General features: G+C 23.8%; 1 protein-coding gene across 1 annotated transcript in view; it reads left to right on the top strand.

Moving 5' to 3' along the window:
- The window catches only part of LOC100198859 (ubiquitin carboxyl-terminal hydrolase 34), a 195,646-nt gene that overhangs the window by 96,199 nt on the left and 79,426 nt on the right, over nucleotides 1-20,021 (top strand). The window contains exons 17-31 of the mRNA XM_065805242.1: nucleotides 4,911-5,071; nucleotides 5,928-6,050; nucleotides 6,129-6,231; nucleotides 6,824-6,909; nucleotides 7,049-7,125; nucleotides 7,211-7,340; nucleotides 9,539-9,745; nucleotides 9,963-10,790; nucleotides 11,220-11,337; nucleotides 12,051-12,175; nucleotides 13,055-14,038; nucleotides 16,050-16,106; nucleotides 17,174-17,251; nucleotides 17,332-17,426; nucleotides 17,537-17,706. Of these exons, the coding sequence (XP_065661314.1) occupies nucleotides 4,911-5,071; nucleotides 5,928-6,050; nucleotides 6,129-6,231; nucleotides 6,824-6,909; nucleotides 7,049-7,125; nucleotides 7,211-7,340; nucleotides 9,539-9,745; nucleotides 9,963-10,790; nucleotides 11,220-11,337; nucleotides 12,051-12,175; nucleotides 13,055-14,038; nucleotides 16,050-16,106; nucleotides 17,174-17,251; nucleotides 17,332-17,426; nucleotides 17,537-17,706 (3,342 nt within the window). The remainder of the gene's footprint in view (nucleotides 1-4,910; nucleotides 5,072-5,927; nucleotides 6,051-6,128; nucleotides 6,232-6,823; nucleotides 6,910-7,048; nucleotides 7,126-7,210; nucleotides 7,341-9,538; nucleotides 9,746-9,962; nucleotides 10,791-11,219; nucleotides 11,338-12,050; nucleotides 12,176-13,054; nucleotides 14,039-16,049; nucleotides 16,107-17,173; nucleotides 17,252-17,331; nucleotides 17,427-17,536; nucleotides 17,707-20,021) is intronic.

Below are 20,021 nucleotides of genomic sequence, written 5' to 3' on the forward strand. Positions count from 1 at the left end.
AATCTAAAATAAAAAAAGGAATGAATAAGTAAATAAATAAGAAAAACCTTACATACAAAAAATGAAAATCAATGTACCTTATAGAGAAAAGCTGTTGTGATTTACCAGAGTAGTAGTTGTTAAATATAATTATTTCATGTCAGCTTTTAAAAAACAATTTATGCTGGTACATCATGATTCTAAAATAATAATAGCTAAATTATGTAATAAATAGCGTTAAAGACAAAAAATCAAATTGAGATAAAACAAATTGTATATATGGCAAAATAATTTGTCTTGCCATTTAGTGAATGATTAAAAGCAGTGATTTTTAATAGTAAAATTACCTATTTATAATTTTTAACAATAGACACCAACGTGAAGGTAAGCCAAATGTCTATCAACTCAAAAGATAAAAAAAAACAACAACATCACAGCAACAACACACAACAATAGCACACACAATAAGTTAATATAATATGCATATAACATAACTTAAGTAACATAACATTCATTTATAACAGAACATAAGTAACAACATTACACAAAATGTTATTAAAATACGTTATTTTTAAATAATTATTAATAAAGTACTTTTCAAAAAAGCATATATGGAAACAATAAATATGTGCAAACAAAAATTATAAAAATGACACGAGAAAATTTAAAAAGATTCAAAGTAAACAAAATATAAATATACAAACAATACTCTTTACCTTCATTTTTTTTTCATAAGAACTGTAATCCTCATAACAAAATTTAACCTTTACATACAATAACATGTGGCATGTCATGTCAGTGTTGGCACAAAATTTTAATTTATTTTTATAAATTTACTAAAAAAGAACAAAAAATAGTTAATAGCATCACAGAAATTTCAAAGTAGTAATAACCAATTTTGTTGCTAGTATAACTCTTTTGTTGCTTAAAAAATAGTTAGGCCTCATCTATACCCCTATTTTCCTTCTAAAAAATAAAATAATAAAAATAACACTGCTAAAAAAAAATTATAGCTAAAAGAAAAACTAAAACAAACAAAATATAGACAATTTAAAAAATTAATAGGAGTGATCCTTTCTACTTTATATCTAATAAAAATGTTATATATAAATATTTTCTATACTTACTTCAATTATAATATGATCTTAATGATGATTATTTATCTTAATATGATTCTTTATGTAATATTTCTAAACTAATAAATAATAATTAAATTCCAAAAGAAAAAGAGTTTTCATTTGCTTAAGAGATCTTTCTCCAATGACCGCGTGCATTTTGAGAATGCGCTCTTTTAAAGCCTAGTAACTAATGAAACGGCGTTAAACGTTTCTGTAGCAATTATATTATAGATTCTGTAATGTCATGGATTTAAAACAATTTAAAGAGTGTCTTGAATTTTTTTTTTTTAGTAACAAAATGGCTAATAACTTTTCCTTCAAAGTCTAGATTTTTATCCTTTGATTGCTTCAGTTCTGTTTTCTTTCTTATTTTTTTCAGTTGGCTTTTAAATTAAAAACCGTAGTTTCTCTAACTCCTTCAGTAATATATTCATTCAAAAAAGCCAATCCCATATTTGACTCTAACAGATACTGAAGGTGTCTTTTGGCAACTGTGACCTTTTTGATGTCTGCATCTGGGTAAGTATTTAGAAGCTGTAGCAAATTCTAATTGTTTGGAGCCCAAATGCAACTTAAACTTGGAGTCCAGCAACTAAAATTGCCTTCTGCTAAAAGCAAACATAAATAAGATTGAAAAAACCTCATATTCATCCAACATTGATGTATATGACTTCTTATCTAAAGCTATAAACTTTAATCTTCTTAGAAGATCTGGTCAGAACCATTTGATGTATTCATTTCCTTGTGATGATAAATAAACACTAAAATTACTTGATCTTTGGAAGTAAGTTGTACTCATCAAAACTCATCACTGGACTTTTTGTAAGAAACAAGTACCTCTTTCTCGCCAGTTTCAAGCTTAAATATTAACCTGAAAAAAAAAAACCTGAAACAAAAGAGAATAATGGAAAAAAAATATACATATTACAAAGAATTTTAATATTAGAAATTTTATTAGCTTATGATAATGTATGTAAATACACACAAATATATATACACACACATGTGTGTGTGCTTATATATATATATATATATATTTATATATATATTTATATATATATATATATATATATATATATATATATATATATATATATATATATATATATATATATATATACACAATGTATAATATATATAATGACTTTTTATTCGGGAGATTTTTTATATACTTCAAATTTATTTTTAAAATTTCAAATGTTTATTTTAAAATAAACTTACCTAAAAAAGCTAAAGTAATTTGCAATCTTTAAAGTTATTTGTTAATCATTAATATAATTTGCAATCTTTAAAGTTATTTGTTAATCATTATATTGCTTTAAACGTTTCATCTTTGTTTTTCCAGTAACTTCCAACTAAAAAATAAAATAAAAAATATAGATAAAGTATTGATAAAATTTATAAAATAAATATATTAATTTAAAAATATAAACAATATAACAAAATTAACAATGTAAACCATAAACAGCAAAGAAATTATAAAGACTTAAAATTTGATATAAAGCAAATGTGCCTAAATTTAAAGTAGTTAGTTAGTTTTGTTTAGTGCTTCTGGTTGACGTATGTTCCTGAATAGCATGTAAATCACTAAATTGACAATGATTCAATTAATTTGAATTAAATCATTTTCAATTTAAACAACAGACAAACAGGGAAATTAACAGATCAAATAATAATTTGATCTGGGACTATGCTCTATAACTCTACAAAATTTATAAGCTGGATTAATAACCCACCATATACATTTTGTAGAGTTTCGTACTATATAATGGTTTAGGTGCTATTTAAATTGGATTGCAATTAGTAGATTTATATTTTTTAGGTTTTTATTAGCACTTTTAAGCTATTAGAAATATTAAATTATATTAAGGATGTCATTAACTTTCGGCAAATACCCATTTTGCTATTTTTTCTTTAGGTGATGCTTTTTCTTATTTATTGTGATTAAATTACATGTAATTTATAAAATACTTTGGAACAATTTTTAAATAATTTTTACTCATTTTATATATTTTATTTCAATATTTTCTTTACAAATCAATTTTTATCTGTTTTAAAATAAATTTAATAAAATAGTTAAAAATTCTAAATAATTCATTCTAATGTTACTTGTTAACAATAGAACAATTAGAACAATAGAATATTGTTCCACTGTATAATATAATAATGACAACAGGTTCTTGTTTTAACCTTATCCCCATCATCTCGATTTAGAACACCTTGCCCAATACCAATTGCCCAATAATCTCATATCGAACTCTTGCTTTGTTAATCTCCAGGGATTCTGTAATTTTCCCTATCTTGTATTCTGGAACGACTGCCAAGGTCTTAGGATTTAGTCAATCAAAGTTACCACAACATGTTCTAGAATGTTTCGTGGCTCCTGAACTCGACTATTTTTGATTTTTACAAGCTCTTTGGTGTTCTGCACGTCTTGAAATAATTTTCTTTTTGGTCCCACCAATATATTTCCACATGAGCATTTAAGTTAGTTAACTCCCAGATTTGAGTTTGGAGGTAGTTTTGTTTTATTTTTGCATAATATGTTATTTAAATTGGGAGCTGAAGTAAATATAACTGATGTTATGCTTTCTAAATTCTCTTCGGAATTTTGGGCTGCCGTGTTCAGAAAAGGTATTTATAAATCAATTTCTTGTGAGAGATTTTTTTGAGAGTAGATTTGTTTTGCTCTACATAAAAAACCTTTAAAGATGGCAGTGGTTATGCTTGGGTTGATGTTGGAGTCCGGTTTTATTTAAACATCAGTTATCGCATCCTTATGGTGTACTTGAAACTCATAAAATCCATCCATTGTATTTGTAATACAAATATCTAAAACATTAAGTTGTTTTCTTTTGCTTTCAAGTTCAACAGTATATTTTATGGAGAGGTTTTGTTCATTTAAAGTTTTAAGAAATAATTCTTGCTTTTCTTTTGAATCGAAGCGAGCATGGCTATCATCCACATATCTTTTGTAAGTTATATTAAGGGCTCTTTTTTCTATACTTTTCAAAACTGCTTCAGCTTCGACTACCATCAATGATAAACCAATTGGACCTGCATTAGGTAAAATTTGGATTTTATCTTCGTATAAAAAATAACATGCTTAACGAAAGTACAATTATCTGGTGTATATCTATAAGAATTAATTTAGTCCTAGTTTTTAAATTGTCAAGATCATCGTTCAATATGTTATTAATAACAGGAATTGCTTCATTGATTGTTATGGATAGATGTAAATTAACTACATCAAATGAAACCTGAATTTCATTAGGGCCTACATTCCATTTTTAGCATCGTTGACAAAATTTCTTGAATTAATTAGTCAAGTTATATTTTTATTTAATATTGGTTGGATAATTTTAACCAGATACTCAGATGTTCCATAAGGAGGTGTGTTAATAGAGGAAACAACAGGGTGCATTGGGTAGTTTTTTTCCGGTTTGTGAGTTATAACCAATCCATAGATTCTAGGTAGAACGCAATCTGATGGATACATTTTAAAATAAGTAGCATTGTCTAACTTACCCTGTTTTCTTAATTTACATAATAGTTACATATCACTTACATAGTCTTCTTGTCTACTTTTTAAACGATTTGTTTTATGTTATTTTGTAACGTTTTATTATTATCTGATGACGCTGACTACAGTAGGTCATATCAATAATATATTGTTATATCAAATATATTTAAAAATAGTTATATGCTGTTTTTTATAGAAATCAACTTACATATTATAAACATATCGTATAACAAGAATATGACTTTGCTGTGTATGTATAAATGTAATGCTAATGATTTTTTTTTAAATAGGATTATCAATATCACAAGTAGATTGTTTGTGGAATTGTTTAGTTACTCAATTACCGCATAATTACCATTTTCTCACTTTAAGTTGGCTTCTCAAACAAACTGACAATGAAGATTTGCATGCTTTAGGTCTTGACGCATTTAAACACATCTTTGTAAACAAGGTTTTGACTTATTTACAAGTTTATTTAAAATTATTTGATTTTAATGATTAATTTTTTTAATATTTAGTTTTTGTTTGTTATTTTTATTATTAAATTTAATAATATTGTTATTTTTATAATTAAATAAAAAAAGTTTGTGTTTTCACTTTGTTTATTAATATGTAAACTATGGTATGAAAGCAATTTATAAAAAATTCAATTACAATTTGAAGTTGTATTGAATAGTCATAATAAAAAATGTTGAAAATATTTTATTTTAAAATTTAAAATATAAATAAGAACAGTAGTTTCAAATAAAATCAATTCAGTTAGTTGTATTGACAAAGCAGTGAGTTTTTTGTGTTGTTTGTTTTGTTATGTTCATCTTCATCATAATATATATTTTGCTGTTGTTATCTCATAATAATCCCAACAATGATTTTATCTTCACTAAATCAATTTCTGATTTAGTGAATTTATATTGGATAAGAATTCATAAATATTCTATAACAGTTGTCAATAAAAAATTACTTTAAATTTTGGAATGGTTGGCTTTACCAAAAAACTTAGGAATGGTTGACTATACCAGAAAACTTTGAAATGGTTGACTATGCCAGAAAACTTTGGAATGATTGATTATTCATTTGTCAAAATAACTAAGCTTAATTAGTCTTTATATTTTTATAACGACTTAATAAATTTTTAATAGGACCTAATAAATTTTTATGGGGATTTAATAAATTTTTATAACGACTTAATAAATTTTTATGGGGACTAAGATAAGAATATAAAAAAATAAGATTAGTTAAAATTGTGTTGTTTTTAATAAAAATATAATTTTATCAAAAACAATAAAAATATAATTATTAATTTTCAGCTGTCAGAGTTAAATGCAGAAAAGATGACATTGATTGGTTTAAGTCTGTTTCAAAAGTTATTTGGACTGACCAGATTGTCTAATGCAACTCCATTTGTAAATAAGGAGAGTGATACAGAAGAAGTAATTTCAAATTATATAATTAATAAAATTATATAAAGGAATAATAGGTATTTTTTACTTTTTTTCAAAATTTTCTAGTATGTTCTTGGTACGCAACAATTGTGGAATATTGCATTGAAAGCTGATTGTCTAAAAGTTTCAAATGAAGCAATGAATGTTTTGAATCATTTATATCTTACTGGTAAATATTTCAGTTTTAAATAGAATATCCAAAATTGTTTATATTTTATTGGGTATTACTTTAATTTCGAATTTTTTCTCTCTTGATGGCACAAAAATATATTATCTAGAATTATTTATATCTTATGAGTTAATCTATTTTAAAAGATTTCATCTTCAATAACACAAATAGTATATGGCAATAATTACACTCAACACTGCATCATGTTAATCATAGTAACATCACACTTAACCCTGCTATATGTTTATCATTACAACATCACTCTTAACCTTATCTTATATTCATCTTTGCAACATCACACTTGACACTGTATTATGCTAATCATTGTAAAATCGCACTTAACACTGCATCATACTTATGATTGCAACATCACACATAAAACTGCATCATGTTTTGCATTGTAACACTTTATTTACTATTTTATTATTTACTTTCTTAAATTCATATTTAAATTCATTTTTAGAAAATGTGAATTATGTAAAAAATATTAGTCTTTTATGGTCATTGCTAGTATAGATAAGTTTCAATTTTTTTATAGTATAGATAAGTTTCAATTTTTTTATAGTATAGATAAGTTTCAATTTTTTTATAGTAGGCGAAAACTCAGTACAAAAAGAAGAAGAATTTATTCAGAATTGCATGACAGTTTTAAGAGAAGGTGTTAATACTATTGAAAAGGTTTAAATTTATTCTTTTCTATTTTTTGTTTCATCATGCTTTTTATTTGCTTTTATTTTTTTTATTTGTTTTTTTTTTTTACTAGTAACATATTTTAGTTATTTTTTTAATTTTTTTTTTTTTTTCATATTTTGTTTAGAACTATTTACAATCTTTAAAATCAATTCAGCAAGTGTTAAAGATTCTTAAAAATCATTTGCAAGCATACATTAAAAGGTAACCAAATTTATGCAGTTTTATGAATTTTTAACTTTTTATGACAGAATTTTTGAACTTATGAAATAAAACTTATTTTATGAAGGCTTGCATTTCATTTGGAATTGTGGAATTTAACTGGCAGAAATGTTGCAAGTCATCAAAATGTAAAAAAAGTCAGCAGTAAAGATGTAACTTTGAGAATTGTATGTCAACCAACGGGTGTCATAGATAAGGTAACAACTATTTTTCTGAACTTATATATCAAGTTAAACTGTTTTTTATTCATAACCCATAATACTTTAACTTTATTCTCTCTTTTTTTTTCTTATATTTTACAAAAGTTAGTAAGGGTTTTTTTATAGATACTATAATATGTTAATTATTTCTATTATTATTATTATTTCTATTATTATTATTATTTCTATTATTATTATTTCTATTATTATTATTTCTATTATTATTATCATTATTATTATTATTATTATTGTGTTTTTATTATTATGACTTTGTGAGTTGTCTGATGTGAATAGGTTTGGTTTAGGTGCGATCATCAAATAGAAATGATTATCGGTAACTTTATCACTAGTTTAAGCCTCAAGTTATTATATTAGTTTTCACAGTATAAATAGGAACTGCAAGAGGTTTTGCAACAGTAAGGCATTGCTGTCTTTTGTGAGCTTTAATTCAATACTTTGCTTGAAATCAAAATAAAAAGTTCTCAAAAGCAGATAATGTGTGTGTGTGTGTGTTAAGGGTCAAGCTTTTGACCACAGCCACTTACCTGTGTGCATATGAAAAAGTTAAAAATTCTATAGATAACATAGTAAGAGGTTATTTCTTTTGTTTCTTGACATTCTTAATACAACTTGAAAGAAAATTCTGAGTAATAGAATTAGAGTAAGAGAGGTTTACTTTAGTTTTTATAACAAGTTTATGCATCGCATATTCTATATAGCGCCAAGAAATGAATGAAATTAAAGATAATGTACAGTATTGCCTTCTTTAAGAATTTAGACTACTCAGCAGCCAAAGCAACACAATGTATGCAATTGAATATCTCTTGGTAACGGTGACTGAGGTGCCTTTGTAACAACAAATGCAAAACTTAATGCAAAAAAATCAATGATTAATCCAGATCCAATAAACCAATAGAATTGGATTTAGAATGCTTAAAGCTGCTAATTATTAGCGGCCTGAGATTTTCACTTGGATGTGTGCTATAGAATGCCATATGGGTATATTGGAAAGTTTTTGCACCATATGTTGCAACTGGCTTCACCATATCACCATGTCAAAGTTTTTTTTTTGGGAGAAAATAAGTAAAATATTATAAAAGGAAAGTTATTGTTTCTCTTCAAACAGCAATGTGCTATAAAGCAAGTGTTTAATTATGTCAGGTTGTTTTTAAAATTATTATCCAAAAAATCCAAATAATTTAAAAATAAGTTTCGAAAACATATGCATGCTAGAAGTTTCAAAAACATATGCTAGAAATTCTCTTTTGCATCCAAGCTTCTTATATGTGACATTTTGAAACGTGAATATAAAAAGTAACTAAGAGTTTTATTATAATTTATTAAACTATTTTATTAAACTTTTATGATAATTTATTAAACTAAGAGTTTTATTATAATTTATTAAACTATTAAAATGTTCATTTCAAACAACGACTTTTTTTTAAAAGTTATTTTTTTGCAATTGGTAGTAATTCAGTCATCTGAGTTAATTATTACTATATGCAAAAATGTAGATGAAAGTAATTCTAATTATTTACGTATTAAATTATTAAATTATTTTTGCTTTTTTTTTTTTTATCTTTTTTCAATTATAAATTGTTACACAAAAGTTGTTTGTACTCTTTTCTATTGTCTTTTTTATTTACTGTCTATTTATTGTTTGTTTTTTTTATTCACTGTCTCTTATTGCTTACTAATAATTTGATACTGCAATAAAAAAGAGTCACTTATTGTGAATTTTGCTGCAATAACATGTTTGGCATGTACAATGTTCTTTTAAATATTCATAAAATGTTATTTAAAAAATTTCAAAAGTTTGGCTCACTTGATGTTGATAAACCAGATAATTTAAGTGTCAAGTCTCAATTAATAGATATGGCATAAAGCTGTGTAAAAACGGCGTAATAGATAATTGTGTTGGTTTTAAAATGTCTAACAAATTGTTATTGTATAAGAATGTGTTAATGTCTAAGAATGTGTTAATACTTTTTCTGAAAAATTCTGAGTATGTCTTATTGAGTAATAAGAACTTTTTGATATTGAGGCTGATAACTACGTGTTAAGCAATAGTATATATTTACAATTATAGAGTAAAATATACAATAATTTATTTAGTTAATAATATGTTTTAAAACTATGACCCAGGATCAAGTACCTTTTTTTTCTAATGAAGATTAAATGTTTTTTTTAAAAAGATAACATTCAAAATGATGTCATGTGACCTTCTTGCTACTCTTCGTGCTCGTATTACACATTGGTGTATAGGTGTTCAAGAAAGGAAAAAGCCAAATGACAACTCCACTGAATTAAAACCACCTTTTAGACTTATATCACATGGTCATGAGCTTACCCATGATTTAGACATGAAGACTTTAAGTGAAATAGGAATTCGAGATCAGCAAGTAAGATTTTATAAAAAAAATAGAGTTTTACATAAAAAAAGATTTTATAGAAAAATAGTTACAACTATCATATATTTTTAATGCAAATAATTATAATACAGCGTAAAAATGTTTTTATAATAACAGATAGTTTTTTAAGTAACAGATTGTTTTATATCAATACTTGTTGTATTACTGTAAAAAATAATTCTGAAGTTTAATGGAATTAAATTTTTAGTTGGTATATATTTCTATCATGAATATGCAAAAAGAAGGAATGTTAAACTCAGTGCAACTTCCATACTCCTTGCAAAATCCTCCTAATTTTGAGTCAGTACCAATGATACAATTACTAAGAGAAGTAAATTTTTTCGAACTATTTAATTTGCTTGATGTTTTATACAAAGTGAGCAATTCTGAGAGCTATCAAAAAATTTATTGTGAAATAAATAACTTACCAAATAGTTCAGTTAACGACACACTTGAGCAATCATTTGAAGACTCCCGTGAATTAGTTAAACCATTATCAGCTAGAAGTTTACTAAATAATACCTGGGAATTGATACTTATGCTTCCAACTAATGAAAACTTGAAGGAAAAGTATTTGAAACTTTCATTTAAAGAAGATGTTGATTGGGATAATGTTTTATGCTTTGAACAAAAGTTTATGCTTCTTTATATTTTGCAAATTTTAGACAGTATAAGTCTTCCATTTGTTCAAATTTCTAATAAAGAGAATACTAATGGAGACTCAAGCGGAGACTCTGACTCTTCAGTTGTTGACAAAGGATCGTCTGTAAGCAACCTTGATTATGCTTGGGTACATAAAGTTTTTCAGACAGGTTTAGTAAAACATTTATTGCGTTTTATTCTAAAAGAAGAAATAAATCAAGATGAGTGGTCAACTAGTTGTTTTGCTTATATTATCAAATTGATAACTCGAATTGGATTGGTTAGTGATGTTGACCTTGGAACTAAGAAAACTTTAAGAAAAACACATATATTTAGGGCACGTTATCGAAGTACTGAAACTGATAATATTGTTATAATCCATCAATTTAGCCAGGTTAGTTTATATATCTATCTAATATATATATATATATATATATATATATATATATATATATATATATATATATATATATATATATATATATATATATATATATATATATATATATATACATATATATATATATATATATATATATATACATTTTTTTAGGTTTTATTTTACATAACTAGTTTTTGTGTTTAATTTTTTTTGTAACAACCAAATGAGATGCTTTTGGTCTTTAATTTTGTGTAACCATCAAATAAAATGTTTTTGGTTTTTAAATTTTTTTTTTTAAACAAGTTTAATAAAAGTTTTCAAAATAATTTTTATTAAAAATATTTTAGTTTAAATAATCTTTTCCATTTTTCAAAGTCAATTTACATTTTTATGAATTTTATTATTAATATTGCAGCTTATGCTGTTTTTTGAATGTTTTAGGAACTGCTTGATTTGCTTGATGAAAATTTGTTTCAGAGGGTTATTAATTTTTTATATCAAATATTTGAAAGTAGTAATGACTTATTTACATTAAGCAACCAAGATGTTAGAGCTTCAGGTAATTTTGAGCTAAACTTGTATATTCTTTTTTCCTTTGTAAACTTTTTTTTTTTGTAAAAAACTTTTTTTATCTTTTACATTTAAGGCTTAGTATCCTAAGTTTTGACTTTAAAATTCAATTTAACTACTGAATAAGACTTAATTGTTTTATTGGTTAAAAGATTTTTAATGTTTTTTCTGACCAATTTGATCAGGAAAACATCAAATATAGAACTTGGAAAGATAATGAGCAATAAAAAACAGAGAATTAGTTATTTAACTAAGGATTTAGTTTAAAATATATTTTAAAGACAGTCAGTGGCTATTTAAGTCTTTGCAATTGCAATGTAATAGTCATTGTATATAATAATTCAAATAATATATATATATATATATATATATATATATATATATATATATATATATATATATATATATATATATGTATATATATATATATATATATATATATATATATATATATATATATATATATATATATATATATATATATATATATGTGTATATATATATATATATATATATATATATATATATATATATATATATATATATAAATATATATATGTGTATATATATATATATATATATATATATATATATATATATATATATATATATATATATATATATATGTATATGTATATATATATATATGTTGTATGTATGTATGTATATATATAATTTCCCAATAATAGTGTTTTTGTTTAGTGGTATATCATTGTCTATCTTTTTTGGTATGTTCAGTGTCATGTAATGAAGAGTTACGCAAAAAACTTCTTCACCATGATAAATTTTCATCATTACTGCTGCGATTAGTTTTTTATGCTCCTCAGGTAAGTTATTTATTTTTAAGCAAGTTTATTTGCTATAGGCATTTCCAAAAAATCAAGTACGGTTCTGTGCTTCTAAGCTCTTATAAGTTTGTCTATTGTTTTCATAAAAATAAAACTGGTCATCTCCAATTTACTGTCATTTAGTTCTAATCTATATAAATATTTTGTAAACAAGAAACGGTATACATTTGTAATGTTATCAAAGTATAAAGTTTGAAGCAGAATCACACACTAAACAGAAAAAGTTGCTAGATAGTTAAACTTTATTTTATTTAGAACTAATTTACAACTTCAGTGCGCGCAAGTCACGCACTGAAGTTGCAAATTTTTCAATTATGTAGGTATTTTTATGAAAATAAATTGTTTTTGAGTATAGAAATATGATATTTCAAGTGAAATATCGTATTTCTATAATTCATATTTAATATATTTTTGAGGAGAAATATAAATATATACTGTTTACAAATATATCTTGCTAGCGTTAGCGTTCTAACTAGTATAGCGTTTTGAAAATTATTCTATTTTTTGAAAATTATTGCATTATTAACACACACACAAAAAAAGATAAAATATATGCATTTAAACATTCAGGTAAAATATGAAAATATTTTTGTTTTAATTGTTCTTTAAGAAAATTGTAAGAATAGTATACATATTGCTTTAAGTACCAGCTTATAATTGTTAAAACAAAGAAAAATAAAAAATCACCTACAGGAATGGAAATGCTCTATATCATTTACTAAAAATGTTTATATATTAATGTAAGTTAAATGTTTAAATAGATTCAAAATTTTTACTTGAACTTTTCATTAAATTTCAAAATCTTCAATTGTATTAAAATGAAGAGTTTAAAAAATTTAAATTTGTTTATATTTATAGCGGTCTGTACGAACTGAAGGAGCGCATGGTATCTATAAACTTTGTCTTTGCGGTAGTCAAGTTGGTCTAAACAAAGTTTTAAATATTATGTTAAATAAGCTTTCTGATTTAGTCCATTTGAAAAATATGTCAGCTGAACAACTGGCAAATTTATCTTCACATAAAATTACAAATCTAAATTATAAAGATTATTTTTGGTTGTTATGTCGCTTAATAAATAAGTATAATAAAGTTGATGGTGAAGATGAAATTTGCATTCGCACTGCAATTACTGAAGTGTCTATGTATATAAAAGAATCAAAAAGTTGTATCGATAACGGAGATTATTGCTTAGTTGGTTTGCTTCAAGTTTGCACAGCTCTTTTGCAACATGATACAGATTTTAAATTACTTCCAGAAGGTTTTTGTTTAATGCAAAATGTCTTTAGTAAAATTTTATTTAATCTTCCCTCCTCTATTAGTGAGATACAAGAGCCGCATCATGAAGCAAAAGGTTCTCGTCTTGCAGCTTATGAACTTCTGCTTCAGTTAGTTAGTGGTTGTAAAGAAATGTATTTAGAACTTCTTACTTTTTTTATAAAACATCACAGACCAAATGAGAAAAATAAGAACCATTGTTCATATGGGTGGAATTATTGGCCATATGAGCAAGAAAGATCATCTGTTGGTTATGTAGGATTAATCAATTTAGGTGCTACCTGTTATATGGCATCATGTGTACAACAGTTGTTTATGATACCAAAAGCAAGATCTGTTATTTTAAATGAAGAAATAACACCTCAAACTAAGCATTCAGCAATTTTAAAAGAAGTTCAAAAAATGTTTGCATATCTTCATAGCAGCATTCGAAAAGCATATAATCCAAAATTATTTTGTCGCACATATACAATGGATAAACAACCTCTTAATACTTGTGAGCAAAAAGATATGACTGAATTTTTTACTGACTTTGTTTCCAAGTTAGAAGAAATGGGACCTGATCTGGTAAATATATAGTTTATATGTTTTTTACTGACTTTGTTTCCAAGTTAGAAGAAATGGGACCTGGTAAATATATAGTTTATATGTTTTTTACTGACTTTGTTTCCAAGTTAGAAGAAATGGGACCTGGTAAATATATAGTTTATATGTTTAAATGTTTGTAACTCAAATTTATCTTTTAAAATTTTTAACAAAACTCTAACAATTGTAAAAAATATTTAACAAAATTTTTTACAATTGTTAGGACAATAAAAAAATTTTTTGAATAGCTTTTAACAATTTGTTTGCATATTAATTGTTTGTGTTGACATTCCAAATGTTATTGTTTGCACAATTACATTTGCAATATAACATTTGTATAAAGAAATTATATTTTTTCCTTGATAGTTATTTTTGCAAATATTTATTAAAAAAGATAATCAGAAAATAACAACAACAAAAAAAGCATTTATGGCAACATTTTTTGTAGAATGAAATTAGGAATAATAATTGGTTTGTTAATAAGTTAACGAGAAGAATCTTGATGTTTTTATCTACAGTTTTGATAAAGTAACGTGTTTCTGAACAAATAATTTTATCTCCACTTTTAACAGCAAGAGGTGCACCTCTTGCTGTAACTAAGAAATGCTAACTTTTTTTTAGACAGATTATTTTTATTTTTTTAAATAAATTTAAAAAATATTAAACTATATAATTAAATCTTAAATAATAATCTTGACTAGCACTTTAAATAATAAGCAAAATATTCACCACCTATAAAGATTAAAGAAAAATTTTATACTTTATGGGTTAATGTGAAATGGAATAATGAAATGTGTTATGTGTTAATGTGTTATGGAGTAGAGCAGTGAAACATGGAAAAACATCTTTAAAAAGTCTGTAAGAAAAAATTTCTTTAAAGAGTCTATAAACAAAGACTTAAAATAAAACACTTTTGAATGTTATTGTGTGTCAGTGTATATTAATACTTCACTCTACAAATACAAAATTGGTTTTAATTAGTTACCTTTGGGGATTACAAATACAAAATTGGTTTTAATTAGGGACCTTTGGATAGATGAAATTGATAATAAAAAATCTCATCTTATGTTTTCCATTAAGCATAGTTAATGAAAATGAATTATTACTAAAATAATTAAATTACCAAATAAAACATTTATTTTATTTAGTAATTTAATTATTTTAAACATAGTAATAATTTTTAATTTTTTCAAAACCAACTTTAAATAATTAAATCACTAAATAAAAAATTGTTGTTAGCAACAAGTATCATTCAAGAAAATTTGGTGTCTTAAGAAGAACAAATTTATTATCTCATAAAAGTTTTTGCAAAATAATTTTTAAAAATATAAAATAATATTTTGTATTTTAAAAGTAAATGTATAAAATATTTTGTAGTTTAGATGAATTTCAAAAATAATATTTTAATATTGTATATTGTTTGTTAACTAAAAATCGATATTTTAATCTCAGAACCATAGGGTATTAAGGTATGGAAACCATAGGTTATTAAAACCTATTTTATCTGCGACAACTGTTTGAAAGTTTGGATGATTGAATTCTTACAAGAATGTGCAGAAAGATAAGAAAAAAGTTGTTTTTTATGTTCAAATTAAAAGCATACATTAAATTTAATACTGAGCTGTAAAGATGTATTGACTTGTTTACATATATTAAAAATATATGGAAATAAGTCAAAATCTCACTTCTAAAATCAATGGACTTAATACCCTTTGGCTGAGGTCCAGAAATGTTTTAATTTAAACTAACATATAGTTTATTAAGTGTAAATATGTAATATATGTCCTTTTAAGATATTTTCATTTTTCAACTCATTGCAAGGATTTTTTTTTACAGTTTCCACAGAAAATTGATGTTTATATCTTATCAAAAATATTTATTTACAAAACTTATTTTATAATAATTTTTTTAATTGCATAATAATTTTTTAAATTGCAAAATAATTTTTTAAATTGCATAATAATTTTTTAAATTGCATAATAATTATTTGTAGAAAGAGCTAATGCGTGAGCTGTTTTGTGGTGTAATTACAAATAATGTTATTTCACTGGTAAGTTTGACATTTTTTTATCTTTTAATTTTGTTTTTGTAATTAAACTGTGTTAATACAGCTTAATACAATTGTTTATTTATAGTTCTTTTGTAGGTATTTGTCAAGTTTGTCTTTAAACTGATTTAAGCTAACTTTTAGAAAATTTGGTTGGGTATCTAAAGTTGTGTCCACATATCTGAATCTGATTTTTTTGTATATTTATTTGCTCTAAGAAACCATATCCAAGTAAAGTTAGATTTTCACTATCTATTTATATTGGTTTTAAAAATTTGTATTAAGTCACCTCTTAAGTGCCAAGTTGAAAGTTTTAGACCATGGGTTGATGTGGTGGTGTCTAATATAATACAGAGTAAATTTTTCAATTCCAATATTATAGTAATATCAAAATAAAGAAATAACTTTTAAGTCAATACTAAATGGCCTTTATCACAGTCTTTAAACATCATTTAAAGACTGCGATAAAGGCCATTTATCACAGTCTTTAAATGATGTTTAAAGACTGTGATAAATGATTATGCTTAAGATTGCAGATCCTATTATTTTGTTCAGTAAGAATCAAATCAAGAGTGAATATAGTCTGTGAAAGTGCTATCTTGTGTTTGAAAAGTTGAGGAATTAATGTGTTGTAAATACAGTTAAGGAAAACAATCAACTGTATTTACAAATGTGTGGTCTGGCCCATTCCCCTTTTTTATGAAAAAGTCTATATACACTTCTATTTTAATATTTTTGAAAGGTTAAAATCTCCCCTTACAAGTACGCAATCGTAATTTTGATTGCCTAATTTATTATTTGCAGTGCAAATAGACTTAACAATCTTTATATCAGTATTGTTGTTTGGAGGTCTGTAAATGTGTTCAACTAATATTACTTCTTTTTTCGATTATTAAAGTTAAATATTTGTTCAAATTTATTGCACAACTTGATATCAGTTGTTTTAACCAAGTTTAATTGTTAGAAATGTAGATAGCAATCCCACTAGCTCTTTTACCATCACTTTTGTTACGCGAAGTTGTGCAACTTTAACTTATATTTTTTATATATTTTTGAAAATTTTTTTTCAGGATTGCTTACATGTTAGTAAAACAGAAGAAGAATTTTATTCAGTACGCTGTACAGTTGCTGATATGAAAAACCTTTATGTAAGTTTATCCCTTTCAAATTTTATTTTAAAATATTCATTGGTTTTAACATTTTAAGTTTTAATTTTTTTTTGGTATAGGAGTCATTAGATGAAGTTACTGTCAAAGATGTATTAGAAGGTGATAACAAGTATACCTGCTCACAATGTAATGATAAAGTTCGAGCTGAGAAAAGGTGTTTTTTTTATGTAATAACAAAGTTTGAACTAAGAAAAAAAAAAATTTTTATGTAGTGATAAAGTTTGAGCTAAGAAAAAATGTTTTTTTTTTATTATATGATTTTAGAGCATGTTTTAAGACATTGCCAAAAGTTTTATGTTTTAACACAATGCGCTATACTTTTAACATGGTAACTATGATGAAAGAAAAAGTAAATACTCATTTTTCATTTCCTATGAAACTAAATATGGCTGCCTACACCGAAGATTATCTGCTAATTAAAAACTGTGATGGAGGTTTTTTGTTTATTAAATATTTTTATTCAATGATAAAATTTATAGTTGAAATCTTTTTAATTATCAAGTTTTTTAATTCTTTAAAGAGATCATTACTTTTAGTTTAATTAAGTATTTTATTCCAAACAATTCTTAATGGAAACTATTAAAGTAAAGAATTGTTCACTTTTTATCACATGCAATTATGTCAGCAATTTGTTTAGTTAGCTTTTGAGATTGCTGAAATCTAATCTATGAAATCTGTATATGAGAAATTTGTTTGAATTCTGTAAAATATTTCTTTCAATAAATTCAGTACAATAATTCTTTCAATAAATTCAGTAAAAAAATCCTTTTAATAAATTCATTAAAGTGATGCTTTCAATAAGTTCAGTAAAGTAATGCTTTCAATAAAGTCTGTTTAGTAATATTTTTAATAAACTCTATAAATTATTACTTTCAATAAATTCTGTAAAGTAATGCTTTGAATAAATTCAGTAAACTAAAGCTTTCAATAAAATTCTGTAAAGTAATGACTTTCTAATAGGCCGAATAATAAGTCCAAAAGCAAAGTTTTTTTGGTCCTAAAAGAGATGTTTTAAAACCAAATAAACAACAAATTTCTAACAGTAAAATAGTTAAAAGAGTTAATATTTAATGTTTAATATTTTAGGTTTTTAGATTTTAGATTTTTTGTCTTTTAGATGTTCATCTTTTAGATGTTCATCTTTTAGATGTTCATCTTTTAGGTATTAATTTTTTTCACTCTGGTGTGCTGATGTGATGATGAGTGCATAAAAAGAAGTTTTTTTATAAATTTTTTTTTACTACTTCTGCTAGTATTTTTTAATTTTCAAACTTTTCTAGGAAAATATATTCTTGTCTTAAATAAATAAACCAATCACTATATTTAACAAATTATTTAATTGCTATTATTAATTAATTTATGATATAAAACTTATGATAAAAATTGTGTAATAAACAAGCTTATAATGCTGCATGCAAAAGGTTTTGTTTAAGTACGGTTTAAGTTTAAATCTTTGGAAACTGACAAAGGACTGGGAAAAGTTGTTTTTAAATGTAAACAATAAAATACAAACTTATATACACTTGCATATATTCTTCACTTATTAAAAATATTGAGTTAGACATTATGTCTCGAACAAGATATACATGTTTTTTCAATAAAAAACTATGGAAAGGTTGTCTAGAAAAAGGCGAACTATGAAACTATGAAAATGCTGCTTAGAAAAAGGGGAAGGTTGATACAGAAAGTACTTTATCACTTTAATTTCAAAATTTTACATTAGACTTTAGTATGCATTTTCCCTCCACCATTCAAAGTAAATTTTTTTTAGATTAGACTAAATAACCTGTAATCTATATGTTTTGATCTAAGGAGGTGAATTCTTTTTTTATTACTCTAAAGGATTTTGTCAAATGGCTTGATTAAGTATTTGTGTTATGAATAATGACAAGTATTTGTGTTATAAATAATGACAAGTAAATTATTAGAATGAAAACTTATTTTGATTTAAATAATTTTAAGCTTAACTAAACTTTTATAAAATTTCTTATTATTTTTTTAATGTAAATATTTCAGCTTATTATTATTAAAATATTTTGTAAAATTTTTATATAATTTTAATATGTTGTTAGTTATTGTACTATTTGACAAAAATATATATATAATATATTAACATCTTGTATATAATAATACAAAAATATATATATATAATATATTAACATCTTGTATATAATAATACAAAAATATATGTATATAATATATTAACATCTTGTATATAATAATACAAAAATATATATATAATATATTAACATCTTGTATATAATAATACAAATATATATATATATATATATATATAATATATTAACATCTTGTAATAATACAAAAATATATATATAATATATTAACATCTTGTATATAATAATACAAATATATATATATATATATATATATATATATATATATATATATATATATATATATATATATATATATATATATATATATATATAATATATTAACATCTTGTATATAATAATACAAAAATATATATATATATAATACATTAACATCTTGTATATAATAATACAAATATATATATATATAATATATTAACATCTTGTAATAATACAAAAATATATATATAATATATTAGCATCTTGTATATAATAATACAAAAATATATATATAATATATTAACATCTTGTATATAATAATACAAAAATATATATATAATATATTAACATCTTGCATATAATAATACAAAATTTTAAATTTTGATGATGCAACCAATTTGATATGCAACCTAATA

The sequence above is a fragment of the Hydra vulgaris genome, chromosome 09 (genome assembly GCF_038396675.1).
Source record: "Hydra vulgaris chromosome 09, alternate assembly HydraT2T_AEP".
NCBI classification, from domain to species: Eukaryota; Metazoa; Cnidaria; class Hydrozoa; order Anthoathecata; family Hydridae; genus Hydra; species Hydra vulgaris.